The sequence below is a fragment of the Rhinichthys klamathensis genome, unplaced genomic scaffold, assembly GCF_029890125.1.
Source record: "Rhinichthys klamathensis goyatoka isolate OS25496 unplaced genomic scaffold, OSU_Roscu_1.1 h1tg000056l_1, whole genome shotgun sequence".
Classification (NCBI taxonomy): Eukaryota; Metazoa; Chordata; class Actinopteri; order Cypriniformes; family Leuciscidae; genus Rhinichthys; species Rhinichthys klamathensis.
Window position 1 is genome coordinate 2,155,779 of NW_026606601.1, and position 14,839 is coordinate 2,170,617.

General features: G+C 38.6%; 1 protein-coding gene across 2 annotated transcripts in view; it reads right to left on the reverse strand.

Annotated features, from left to right (window-relative positions):
- The window catches only part of cntnap5l (contactin associated protein family member 5 like), a 76,711-nt gene that overhangs the window by 22,124 nt on the left and 39,748 nt on the right, over positions 1 to 14,839 (reverse strand). For both annotated transcript variants that reach the window (XR_008806854.1, XM_056248650.1), the window contains exons 4-5: positions 2,234 to 2,381; positions 1,269 to 1,472 (exon numbers count right to left, since the gene is read on the reverse strand). Coding sequence is in view for 1 of the 2 variants with exons in the window: in XM_056248650.1 (XP_056104625.1) it covers positions 1,269 to 1,472; positions 2,234 to 2,381 (352 nt within the window). In the remaining variant the exon portion in view is untranslated. The remainder of the gene's footprint in view (positions 1 to 1,268; positions 1,473 to 2,233; positions 2,382 to 14,839) is intronic.

The following is a 14,839-nucleotide window of genomic DNA, read 5'->3' on the forward strand; positions in this document are numbered from 1 at the left end:
GTAGTGTTCACTCTGTCATTTTTATCACCGGACCTAAAAAAAAAGGAGCTTTTATGATGCATATTTTGCAATGAAACATAATCAAACACACAAAACAATGCTGTGTTCTGGACTAAATGCACTCGTTGTATGTGCGCACATACAATGGTATTTTCCCAGGTATCTCAGTATGCTTGTTTAGTACGCACCTTCTAATGGCAGTATTTACATTTATTCAAATGAACTGCACTAACAGAGCAATCGCACCAAATTTTTAAACAAAACCTGCCAAGTGTGAACACACCCTTAAAGTAGCGTTGTCAAAAGTACTGACTTCGGTACCAAGTCGGTACTGAAATAAAAAAAAAATGTGACGATACCAGCATTTCCCTCTAGCATTTTAAGCACTGTTGAACGGAATCTTAAACACCTCTGATTGGACAATGTGTATCAGCGCTCAACATATGTCTCTGATTGGACATTGTGTTTACGCGTTCAACATGTATGTCTGTGATTGGCTACAATAATCAACACTTCTAAAACATGTTGTAAATAGACGTCTTTGACGCTCTTCACCGAGTGCTTACAAATACACACACGGTAGCGTTTGAAAGCAGGCATCTATCAGCGGATCCCTAATATATCCGCTGATAGACGTCTGCTTTCAAATGCTCCCGTGTGTATGTGTGTAAGCGCTCAGTGAAGAGCGCCAAAGATCAAAGAAGCGTTGATCATTGTAGCCAATCACAGACATATATGTTGAGCGCCTGAACACAATTGCCAATCAGAGACATATATGTTGAGCGAGTGAACATAATGGCCAATCAGAGACATACATGTTGAGCGTGTGAACACAATGGCCAATCAGAGGCGTTTAAGAATCCAGCACTCGAGTTCAACAGCACTCAAAATGCTAGAGGGAAATGCTGGTATCGTCGCATTTTTACAATTTCAGTACTGAATTGGTACCGAAGTCGGTACTTTCGACAATGCTACCTTAAAACAAAGAATTCAGCCAGGCACTTCATTAAAACTCCACCAAACTGTCTATCCATCCATTCATCCATCCAAATTCGTTAGGTACTAAGTAGCAAATTCTCAGATACTTTTCTCTAATTTCACTCTCTGATCCATCAAGATACACTTGAGTGAGAATAAAAGGATAGAAGGTCATCCTGAATAATACGGGATGAGATTCTTTAGCAATTTCCTATTCCTTTGGGGGGGAAAAAAACCCAGTTCTTTCTTATTCTCGTTTATCTTGTGCCCTGCCCTTCTCTTCCACTCACCCAAATTGAGATGCAAAATGAGTTTTCCTCTCTGAAGCTCCAGAGTGAGGAAATCTCCTCTCTGTCCCTCTCCGTGAACCAGAACCCCTTCTGCCTGATGGCTCCGGAATCTCAGGGATATCACGTCTTTCACTGTGCTGGTGGACTTCTGGTTGAACCGGTAGAGTAAGGCACTGCGACCGTCGAAGTCTGCCACGTCGGACTCTGAGGAAAACAGCAAAAGGAGATCAAAGAGAATGTGAAAACACCCTCAGAACACCCTCCGCTCCCTGAACTTTCTCTGACCTTCCAAGATCTGTTTGCTCTTGTACTTCCTGTTGATTTGAAAATTAAGCTGAGTTGAATGTTTGAATGCAGTTGAACTTCAGATATTAGGTATGGTATAAAATATGCAAAAACAGAAACTAATGCAAGTGTGTGTGTGTGTGTGAGGTTTTACCTACATTGTGGAAATGATAATAAAGTACTTTCATTAACAACGCTTTAAGTGACCATGAAATCAAAATAGACAATCCTTGGTTTTTATGGAATATTTATTATAAATGATTTATCTGTGCACGTTATAATTTTTTTTTTTAAATTAAGGGTGGGACAACCTGTCACTCACATGAAATCGCAGCAATACCAAACCACAAACATCCAACGGTCCAATCAATTCTCAAGAGACAAAATCAAGTCCCGTCCAAAACTTTTTTCTTGTTTGAGAAGCTGTTTCACTTGGATATATGTCACAACAGGGAAGGAAAAGCAATTTCCGTTTCATACCGACTTTAATAGGACAAGGGCTAAATAAACATACAAAACAATGGCTTAATGAAATCTAAACATGCAGAAAGGTTTGTGTGATGGTCAGTTTTAGGGGTATGGGATAGAATTGATCATTAGTTCAGTAAAAAAAAAAAATAATCAAATGGAAAATCTCTACCCAGATTTCTAAAGATCAGTTCATGTAAGGTATCACTCACTGTATGTGCAGCCATAGACCTCTAGCCGTAAACCCATTCCTCCTCTGGGGCTTCCCTCAAGAGGCAGAAGACGCATATATCGAGTTCTGATTGAGTGAGGGAGTTTGTGTTGGACCACTGTGTCCGTGTCACTGTTTCCTGTAAACGTCTGTAAATATACACATAGAAACACACATATACAGTGATATTGGTCAGACATTCCTTAAAGGGATAGTTCACCCAAGAATTAAAATTAGCCCATGATTTACTCACCCTTAAGTTATCCTAGGTGTATATGACTTTCTTTCAGACTAATACAATCTGAGGTATTTAAAAAAAATGTCCTGGCTTTCCAAGCTTTATAATGGCAGTGAATGGCTGTGTCTGTTCTGAAGTAGAGACCTGCGCAGGAAGGATTTTTCTGTCCCTCTCCCACCCGCTCCCGCAGGAGAAGTGCGCTCCCTTAATAATTCCTAAAAAGCTGACATCTCAGTCCATCACGATATCACAAATCTCAGTTATTATCAATGAAGCTGACTGCACAATAAATCTTTCATTATATTTACACTTTGTTTGTTATAATCAGAGGATTTGCCAGCATGCAGAATTCAGCACTGAACAAAAAGTCCATTTTGAGCGGTGAGGGGATTCTGTCTTAAATGCTTCTGATTGGCTATTATGCGTTCAAGAAATCAACACATAGGTCTGTGATTGGCTACATTGTTCAACGCTGCAAACATGTTATAAATAGAAACTCTGGCCTGTAAATCGTTTCTATTTTGTTTTAGTTGTTCTTGTTGCTTTTGTGCAACAGATGAATAACAATTTATTGGTTTTTAGATGTTTTATTTATTGATATTCTTTCTATTTTGCGGGAGTTCCGCGAATCGTTTTATTCTCCCGCAACCCACACACACACACACACACACACACACACACACACACACACACACACACACACACACACACGCACACACACACACACACACACACACACACACACACACACGAGTGCATTACCGCCTGCACTCGGTCATCAAATCTAGTCCCGTGCCGCACTCTGTTACGTTGGGTCCTGCGGTCTTCCCGTGGGAGTGCAGGTCTCTATTCTGAAGTCCACAAAAGTGCATCTATCCATCATAAAAGTGCTACACACGGCTCCGGGGGGTTAATAAAGGCCTTCTGAAGCGAAGCAATGAGTTTGTGTAAGAAAAATATCCATATTTAACACGTTACAAAGTAAAATTCTAGCTTCTGGCCAAACGGCCATACTCTACTTACACCTAAAGCGCACCTTGACCAACTTGTGACGTCGGAAGTAGCGTAGTGCGTCATGGCGTAGCGTAAATATCAGCAGTACGTTGCATTACTGGCATTAGTTGCGCTTTGGACTTAAGTGGGATCCGTGCGTTTGGCCGGAAGCTAGTTATTTTCAGTTATTAAAGTTATAAAAATGGATATTTTTCTTACACAAACGCATCGCTTCGCTTCAGAAGGCCTTTATTAACCCCCCGGAGCCGTGGGGAGCACTTTTATAATGGATAGATGCACTTTTATGGACTTCAAAACAGAAACGGACATTCACTGCCATTAAAAAGCTTGGAAGAGCCAGAACATTTTTTTTTATATATATATAACTCCGATTGTATTCGTCTGAAAGAAGAATATCATATACACCTAGGATGACTTGAGGAAGAGTAAATCATGGGCTAATTTTCATTTTTGGGTGAACTATCCCTTTAATAGACACAATGCTAATACTGAAATCAATTTTCATTTTAAGTACTCTCCCATTCAAAAGTTTGGGCTAGGTTCGATTATTTTATGTTTTTGAAATTACAGCTTTTCCTTTGTATTTAATCAAATAAATGCAACCTTAGTGAGCATGAGGATCTAATGTTGTGACAGTAAAATAACTGTTATCTATTTTAAAATGTAATTTCTTACTATGATGGCAGAGCTGAATTACTCCAGTACCTCTTTATATGTTTATGTAAGCTGATTCTAATTTCCCTGCATAATATTAGACTTGGTTTGGTGCTGGTTTGTCTTGTAGACCACAGCTAAACAAAACAAAGCTGAATGCTGGTCAAACAGCACAGTAAAATAAATGTGTGTTTTCAACAAGGTTTAGTGACTGTTTATTAAATGCTCTTCAACAAAACAGCTTCCATGCTTAAAAAGGCTCTGCAGACACCATTTAGATACTTTGTACGATGCAAACATTATATTAGCACAAATGATCCTTTTTGAGTTTGGTTCTTTGCTCCCCAGTGATGATGAAATGAGACTAAATGATTTTCTGATGAGTTCTGACCTTCTCGGTCTTTCAGCTGTGCTGATTCATCTCTGCTGGGCTGTTTTGTTTTGCCATTTTTATTAAAGGATCCTTGAAAATAAATCACTCCCGAGCTTGTATGGGGGAAGTTGCCAAATGATTTTTGGAATATGGCGGCCAGTCTGTTTTTCTTTCACCGAGCTAACGCATGCCGACAGCATACAAACCAGAATAAACTAATTTCCTTCATCTTGTCTACATCATTAAAGTTAATGAAAGATCAAGGGTGTGATGAAACAATGAGAAAATATGAGAAAACTTACAGATGGAGAAAGATCTACCTTTTTTTTCTGTAGGAGAGAGTGACTGGAATGTTTGTTCATTGCCAAGTGAATTTTAAGCCCTAGCACACAGACTGTGAGCATGAATAAACCTCTGACTAAAGACTGACAAGCTTCCAGCATGACTGTAGTGTGGTGCAAATTAGTGGGATATCATTAAAAATTTCGAGTCAACAGGCATATATTTAATGATCTACTTTTAATGATTAAAATATATAAATAAAAATAATGTCATAATTTTGCCAGAAAAGGAGAAAGCAGTCAGCGTAGCTGATATGAATATACATATATAGCTATTTCTTTCACATTTCTTTTTTTAATGCTTTAATCAATGTGACTGATTTTAATCTCTTTGTGGACTGATGTCTTTGAGGCTGTTGAACTTGATATTAATCATTAATTTAGTGAGCAAACAATTGAAAAAAAAAAAAAAGTCATACGCAAAGGAAATGGGAAGGGAATGGGATGGAAAATAAGCTTGGATGATGAAAAGATTTATATAATGTAACAGTGCAACCATTCTCAGAAATATTATTATTATTCTCCTGGAGATCAACAAATGAGAGAATTATTAGAATTATGGTTAGATTCTTACAGTGGTTATTTGGTTATTTTTGTTTTTGAGAGGAAAAGTGTTAAAATGTCACCTTTTCAGAACAGCAACAATCTCTGGAAAAGCCAGTCCTGTACTCCCTTACTCAGTTTAATATAATTTTTCATACTGGCAGATTGTGTCTGAATGACCTACACATGATGTTTTAATGTAGACAGTCTCATACAGCCCAGTCTCATCCCAAGACGTCATATGTCTGACGCTTTTGACCATACGTCAACATCCGACGTTTTAGGGTACCCTTTAACGTCAGTATATGACGCTATGAAATCCTAACCCTCCCCCAGACCTAAACCTACCCGCGTCATCTAACTGACGCTAAAGGTAAAGCGTCAGTTAGATGACGCCCTAGGATCGTCATCTAACTGACGTTAAAGGGTACCCTAAAACGTCGGATGTTGACGTATGGTCAAAAGCGTCAGTCATATGACGTCTTGGGATGAGACTGTGTTATCTCATACGACAGACCTCCTTTACAGTATACAAATTGGTTTAATGGGCATGGCCAATTTTGACATACCTTCAGATATTTTCGTAATGACTTCCATAGAATCATATCATTTGTGCTCACAAATTTACTAGGGAGGCAAAGCATGAAAAAACAGTGCAAACCAAAAGTTCTATACATAATTCAGCAATGCACCATGCATGATTTATTCAGAGAAAAGGGGAATAATTCAATGCTTTTTTGAACTTCCCCCAACACCCCAGTGGACAATGACAGGAAAACTTAATTTACAAGTACTGAATAGGCTTAGCTTGTGTGTTCATTCAGCATAGGTAAAGAGAGAGAAAGAAAGAGAGAAATATAGAGACAGGTACAATAGCTTCTCAAAGACATTCATTAGTGAGATACACAAAGCAGAGAGCACTACGCAACACACTGTAAATATCACTCACTGAAACTTAAATTAAATTCTTAAGCCTTGAATTAAGCTATTAAAAAGATGATGGTACTTTGTTCAAACAAAGTGTCTGCAACTATGAGGGTTTTTATATAAAATAAAATGTTATATTCCTTAGGCCTTGTGTAATAGGAAGTACAAAAACAAATCTCACATGAACATTCTAAATTTGTATTACGCAAGCTGCTCCACAGATTGCTCTCAAGTTTCCTGGATATCAACATCTCCCAAAGTATTCACCTGGAAATGTCTATCAATCTATTAATCTCCATGTAATCTTAAGTTAAATAAAGAAAATTGTTAAACATTGTTTACCATGTACCTTTTTATAAAGGTTGGGTTTATAACTGACTTGTTGTCTAGCAACTTCCTTGTTTCTTCATTTGGCCAATGTGATGGTATTTGAATGCTCTGAACTAAAGTGAGAGGAAGCTAATCAATATAGTATAACACTGCGTACTCTTTCATCCCAATATAGAGTCAATACACAGACGGCAAATATTGATTTTTTTAATTATAATCATTATTATTTTGCATTTTAAAGGTACTGCTGACATTTTGTGTCGCTTGTAAAGTTCAATTCGGAGGTCAATTAACTCTGATCTATCGAACCTTGTTTGAAAGAGGAGGGATGAACGTTGAGAAGGCGATGCAGTTTTCGAGCTAAAAATTATTATCTGGATTTACATTGTTGTTGTGTGTGATCTTGGTCGATTCAGACTTTTGAATACTCCAAAAAAATAAAAAATAAAAATCTAGTCCTTTGTATATTATAGAAACATGTTGCAGCCAAAGCTTTTTCAGTAAACAAATTCTTCACAACAGTGAGATGATCTGATTAAGCCGTTAGCGGCTTTAGCTCAACATAATCAATATTTTCCATGGTCACCTCCAGCTCTGTGGGAACACAAAGACATGTTGGACCACACCTGACGAGTAGCCAAACAACTTTAGATCCAGACAGAGACAGAGCAGCATACAAGAAAGGTTGCAGGAAAATATCTATAAACACGTTTCTGAACTGATTGACCTTTTTAGAGTGGTTTAATAGAATCTGTCACAATGTGAGAAATCCTCCTTGCCACATTAGCCGCTGTTAATGGCTAACGCTAAAGCTCCTTCCAGTCATTGTCATTGATTTTAAATGGACACCAAAATCTTATTATGTGGGGCAGTTTGCAGAGCAAAGGCATCAAAGCGCTTAATGAAAAAAAGAAACATTATGAAAAGTCTTAGAGATCAGTGCTAAAGCACAAGACACAACACAGCTGCTCTGACCTTTTCATGATGCTGATGATTAAATTTGCAATCAAACTTCAAAAGCTGCTGTTAATAGTGAGAAAAAAATAAATAATTATCAGTTCACAATGTGAAAATATCAATAATGGCATTCATTAATATTTTAATATGGATGGATTCTACTTACATTATGTATTTAGAGAATGCAGACATTTCATTAAAATCTTTCTTTCCAAATCACTGCACTGCACCCGAAAAAGAAGTGCCTTATTCCATTACTCAAAAGTTACTCAGAAGCTCATCATGGATGTTATGTATTGTTTTTACGTGAAATTGACAGCTGATCTTTATTGTACAAGATAAGGGACTTTCATTTTTTCCCCACACCATTTTCAATAGTGTTATTTTAGTCAGAGCTGAAAAAGTCTCGGTTAATCTTCTTTACCAATCCAAGCACAGAAGAACAGATAAGAGAGAGTTCTGAAATGAAATATATTGATTTTGTCTGAATGCGTACATGTGTGGGTTTGTGCACATCTAGGGCTGTACACTTCGTGGATCACGTGAACACAAACCAGCAGTGGAGAGAGGCAGATGAAATCGATTTCAGAGACATCGCAATAAGCCCAAACTATACAAGTGACAACTAGAGTCAATGAGAGGCACTAGTAATCCTAACAATAAACTCTGCAGCGTTCTGTCCAATCGTGAGAACTGGATCTGCCACCACCAGGTCTTAGGGCTCTGACAACACCAACTCCAAAACAGCGTTCAATTATAGAGATCATCAGAGTATAAATGCATTTTTCTTGCATTTGACATTTTCAAAATAGGTTTTGCATTGTATATAAAATGACAACAAGGTGACCTCTATAGTTTCAAACAGAGCATTTCTTCTAATAATGAACTAGCAAATCGTTTTCATTTGATGTATTTCTAAATAATGCACAACCCTAAGGAGCAGGAGCCACATCAACTTGTCATAAATCAACACACAATCATTCAGCAGGAAATAAAGTGCTCTTTTTATGCCTCCCTGCTTTAAATTTCTCCATCATGTTTTATGATTAGCGTGCAATTTTGTCCAAATAACTATAATACAAACCATTAAAACTATAGTTGAAACAGTTTCTGGGGGAATTATTTTCTGGTAAAATGAAATCAGTTAAGGTACAAGATATAGCCTACATTATACATGATGAGGAAAAAAAGAAAAGGAAAAAAGCATGAATTCCTGGTTAGTTTGTCTGTTTGTGAGTGAACCAGAACTTGTGTGTGTACACAGATGACTTGTGCACAATAGACCTGGAGTGCGTTTCCCGAAAGCATCGTTATCCAACTATGATCGGGGTGATGGGTGCATAAAGGACAAAAGCTTAGGCCGCGCCACAGGGGCCTATATGTATTGTAATGGTGCAAAAAGTCTCTCTCAACATAGAGGCATGTTATCAATAACCTTTATTGGAATATAAATGTACATAAGCTTAACTGCAGGAATCTGTGAGGGCAACGGACAAGAAAATTGGTGTACCCAGGGCAGGCTTAGTAACAAATACCCTTGTATGGTTGTCTTGTCTATACACTAAACATTATTGCTGTCAAAATAAATGATTAATCCAAGTGATTAATCAAAAAATAAAAATAACTCATAATCCTGATTGATGCCTTCCTGATTGATACCTTCCTGGTATGTACTATGCTCAATTATATAGCAGGGCTCTCAAGTTTTGAAGACAGGCAGCAGGAGTGACAGAATCACAATTCCAGGATATGCTTTTTTTCTGGTTGTTGCGTTAAATCTTACCCAGATACAATAGTGCTATTTTCTGATTGGCTATTGTGTAGCCCTTTCTTTTTTTTGATTGGCTGATAAGTGGCAGGCTCGACTGCAGAACTCCAGGGGATACGCGCTTGATTCCTGCTGCTTCCATAGTGAGAGCGGCGCGGCCAGAGACATTTTGGGCGCTGCGCATATTAAATATATTATAAACAGTTTTTCCGCGAGAGAAATACAAAAGACCGAAATGAGTGACTGTGATGCTCAATGCGTGACACTTGAGAGCTCTGATATAGCTAATGGCAACAATGTTGCAGGTGCGATGCACCGTGTACAAACCGGAATATGTTTATACTTCTCATCCAACCACAATCAAATGCACTCTATCCAGATGGCGCGATTTATCTGGATAGGTTTTTTTTTTTTTTTACGATGACAAGCAGAAATGAAAACAAGCCGAAATGAAAAAGCAGTAACAAGGCTATTTTTAAAATGTAAGGAGTAGAAAGTAGCCTACAGATAATTGCGTGAAAATGTAAGGAGTAGAAGTAAAAAGTCGGCTGAAAAATAATTACTCCAGTAAAGTATAGATACCCAAAATGTGTGTTTGGACAGAATACGAGACAGAGTTCTTTATTACATTCATAAAAGACCAAATACAGGAATACTGGCTTCTAAACCTCAAAGAAATGCCACAATCAAGACCTCGGAGCAGATATAAGTGAGAAAACACCTCACATGTGCCGCTCACAGTATAAGGGTCTTTCCTTGCCATTAATGCTTGGATATCACGCTTAGGACTACGTCTCTTTACATTAATAATAATAATAATGTCTAGTGCGGTGGCTGTGATTTAAATATAAACCAACCAACATCCGTTGCCATGATTTTTGGAATGACTGATCACGATAGGAAAAAATGACGTTTTAGTTGCATAACATCGTTTAATGGAAACGCCGTCATTTCGCAAGCGCGAATCTGTAATGGAAACGCGACAGCATTTAACATAGATTAACTTCTCAGTTATAGTGTTCATTATACTAACCATTCAACTCCGGATTGATTCTGGAGGAATAAGCACCGGCAACAATCTCATGTTTTGATTCAGATCGTGCTCGAAGAGGAGGGGCAGGGCTATTCGCGTCTCCGTTGTCAGTTTGTGAGAGGGGGAGGGAGGGAGCAAGCTGCGCGCAGCTCTACAATAAAATACAATTTTACCCATATTAAATAGTTAAAAAATCTGAAAATCAATCCGTGGCGGTCAGCGTTGATATTGTGGCGGGCCGCCACAAATTAATGCATGTCTGGGAAACCCTGAGCAGAACTTCACTTGCGTTAGCATTTCCATTGACTCCCATTCATTTTGGCATCACTTTGACAGCGAATAACTTTACATCTGAGGCGTTTAAAGACTCCATTTGTCCATTATTTATTTCTAAAGAAACACGACAATGTATAAAGTGCTCCATTACCTTCTATGTTACATTATGGCCCCGTAGAAACAGATTTAGTAAAAATAGGCTAACGATTGCGTCATAACCACTCGACTCTCTGTCGCGCTGTACAGAAGTTACCGTACAGACAGGAGGAGAAGCTCGCAGGCAATCGGGGGGACGTCCCGTCAAGGGAGAAGCCCATAGATAATGAGTCCATAAAAGCAACGGAATACTTACTCCTGCTCACTCACGCCAAAGAACTCTTTGCTCAAGTTCCCCGTCTCTGCAAGATTAACGTTGGCAATTTTCACGCACAGCTACTAGAAGATTAACGTCTGTCAGACAGGTTGCTCACGTCATCAAGCTTAGTTTGAGTCGGTTTGAGTCTGCGCGTCAGGAACGGAAGTGCTCAAAAATCGCTAAAAATGGGCTTCAACTGTCTCAACTGAGTTCCAATGAGATGGCTCTGTCCACTTCTTATACTGTCTATGGTATAAAGCCAACGTTTGAAGTGAACGCGCGTTCAGAGCTAAGCCGATGCAACAGATTATGTGTCCCTAAAGAACCCGCGTATCTAACAGTAGTTCCGCATTACATTAATTAATTTGCACGCGAGTTTTATTTATTTTTATACCGTGTATTCTCCGTGTAAATTCGTGCACCGAACCGTGACGCCCGTACCGTTTCGGTTCGATACGAATACATGAACCGTTCCACCCCTAGTAAAGACGGAACTTGCGACCATAGATGGCTTTGCGAAACGCATCCCAGCTCTATAAACCTCTGAATCTTGGTTATTAACTAAGCATCTCATAAGAATGGGACTCACTTTGAATCAATTAATTTAAAACCCACCGTTCAAAAAAAAATCCCAGCAAAACTAATCTTTTTTTGTGGCGATATACAAAGTATTAAAATATCGTTTTTTAATAATTTCACAGGATAGTTAGTCAATGCTAGCCTGACTTCGTCATACTCATATTCTAGTCAGAATGTGAGTCTGATACTGCTCCATAGGGCTTTGATTATGAGGCGTGTCTTAACCGAACCAGGAAAAACAACAACTCTGCACTCAATTGGATAGACCTACAACCAATCAGAGCAACGCAGTAAGTCAACTACTTTGCATAGCACAGTTGTCAACTACAGAACTCAAATGCACGCACGCTGGAAGAAGTAAAATAACGAGTGTTGCTTCTTTTACTTGGTCCTCCATGAGTGCGACCAAAGGAGAAACCACAACGACCACAGGGTTTTCATTGCGTCCAATCTTCTTAGCGACCATCGTAGCCGGCTGATAAGTTACACTTTTGCCGAATCCTGTAGGAAGGACGGCAAAAATATCTTTCCGATCGATAAATGCCTTGATTGCAGTTTTCTGTTCGTCTATTAAAATGAATGCGCTGTCGATTTATTTTCCAACAGGCGCGATAGCGGAATCTATACATCTCAGTTCTCCAGCGGCAGTCGTCTCTGAGGGAAACCAGTTAAGCGCTCTTTGATAACGTGATGATTACGTCCCTGCAGACCATCTGTCCATCATCGTATAAAGCCCGCCCTGGCAATTTGATTGGCCAGAACATTTTTTGACTGATCATAATTACTCCTCAATGGAGCGAGTCCAGACCGAACTTCCCGACCAAAAAATGTTATGGGCGGGGTTCGGGCTGGCATCCAGGCTAAGTCAATGCAGTTGTTCATTACTATATTGAAGTTCAATAAATGTATGCATGTGTAAATTGTATTATACTTTTATTGCAAAAAAAAAAATAATTAAATATATCATCTGATAGATAACTTCACAAATTACTTTTTGAAAAATGTCAAATTGCATGAAGGTCAACTACTGTAAATTAGTAGCTTGTAGCTTTACAAGACAGTGTTTCAAAGAAATTACCCTAAAACCAGACCTCTTCACTGCTACTGCTGCTTTGATATCTGGAGAGCTTACTTCATAAAAGCTGCAGTCCGTAGCTTTTTTGGGGTTAAAAATTGTCAAATACATATTTGAGAAAATACATAACCAGCCAGTGTTCAAAACTATCTGCTTGCCTTAGCTCGATTCAAAGCAGTAAGCTTGTAATAATGTTTTTAATTCCAGTGGTACTGGTGGATTTCCGCGGGATATTCGAGCATGTCTTTGCGTCATTACGTCACATCTGTACACATAAAGAAGGAGTCTCGGCTAGTATAAGCTATATTGCGTTTGAGGATGCTGGAGGTGGAGATTTATAGCCTTTTCTCACAGCACTTGATATGATTAAACGTATCAATTTGATGGCGGATCCAGAAAGGTTCAAACGACAATCACCAGTGACAACAGAGTCACCCGCTGTAAAATGCAAAAGTCTTCGTTGGACTTCTGAGTGGCTACAGAAAAAAAGAGACTGCAACCGGACCCATGCGAAAACAAGGATACATATCGGAAGGACATTACATAGTCACGCAATGCTGACGTGGTTAACATTAACAATTTGAGAACAAAGTATAATTTGCACGGTTTTGCGTGATATGATAACTTATAAGCGATTGTTAGATTTAATCAGCGCGATTTACTGCAATGTCAGAACCAGAACAAAAGTGGATGTTTCTTACTAGTTCAGATGACATTTTCCAGTGAAAATTCTTATGTTGGTCATACTTCCAAAAATAATAATCTGTGATTCTGAATACCAGTATCCACACAGGCGAGGTGACTGACAGCCGCACACTCTCCTCAAACATTGTGTTCATCCGCGCTGTGCCGTGTCGAGGGTGTTGAAGTACAACTCACGTAAAGTTGATAATTCCGCGAATGAATGCAATTGCAGATTTCGAACAGAGATGGCGACAAAGAGGAAAAACGCCGGACTGCAGCTTTAATAAAAAAACTCTATAACTCCATTAGCGGATTTTGTAATGCAAATATTGTTCTGCAATTCCTCATTCAGCAGCCAATCCGTTATAAACATTCCATATAGCTCACAGAGAAGCTGATTCAAACTAAAGACTTTTCATTTAGACTAGTACAAACACTGCCACCAGTAATATATCTCGCAGCTGCACTGTTTAAAAGAACACTGAGGACAAAAAAATCAAGTACAAAGCAATTTAAATCAATTTTTAAGAACCAAATTCCATTTGTTTTGATATAAGTAGACTCCACTGCATATTCTAGCTACATCTAAAGATGTACCTACATTTTTTGTGAATATTCAGACAATGCAATGAATGGGGATACAGTAGATTAAAGTTGATGTCTGCTGGCATGAATCTTAATTTGTCTTGGTCCTTTTCTCTTGCTTTCCCTCTGTAGCTAACAATTCACAAGTCACTTTGGATTAAAGTGTCTGGTAAATTAATAAATGCTAAACATTAACAGGCTAACAAACATTAAAACATTTTCAACACAGCTTTAAAAGGACACTAAAGTTGCAATAAAACATTAGATATATCTGTCATTTTTCTAATAAGCTATTCACTGTTTGCATCCTGATCAGAAATAAAAATAAATTCCGCATCTATTCCTGCACAATTGTCCTACAGAGTTTATGCTGTCTTCAAGTGCACTTTCACCATTCACTACAGACTTGCTTTGGGCTCACTATACTGTATAGACCATATAGGTTATTGTAATTCGCCTTTGGCTAAGCCCCGCCCCCCTTAGTTACTGTTGCTACGTCCGACAAACAAACTTCATCTGGGCTCTGGTATCAACATGGCTTATGCTGTGACAGCTCTTCCTGCTGAAATTTTATCAAACTTTTATAAAGCAGCAAATAAAGTGTCCGATAGAAGTAGGCAAAAGGGGCTGCAATAAACGTTCGAAGGCTATATTCACGACATGCAGGTGAAACGCAAGGAACAACAAGGCCTCCAAATAGAGGCAAAAGCATACCGGTCACAGTCAAAAAATGAACCACCGTCCTACTAATCGAGACGGAGGCTGGGACTAACAATATCAAGGAGCAACACTGTTCATGCAAAGCTGGGTAGGTCTCTATTCACTTCTATAATCGTTACGAAGCAAACGGACTACGCGAGTATAACGTTGTATTT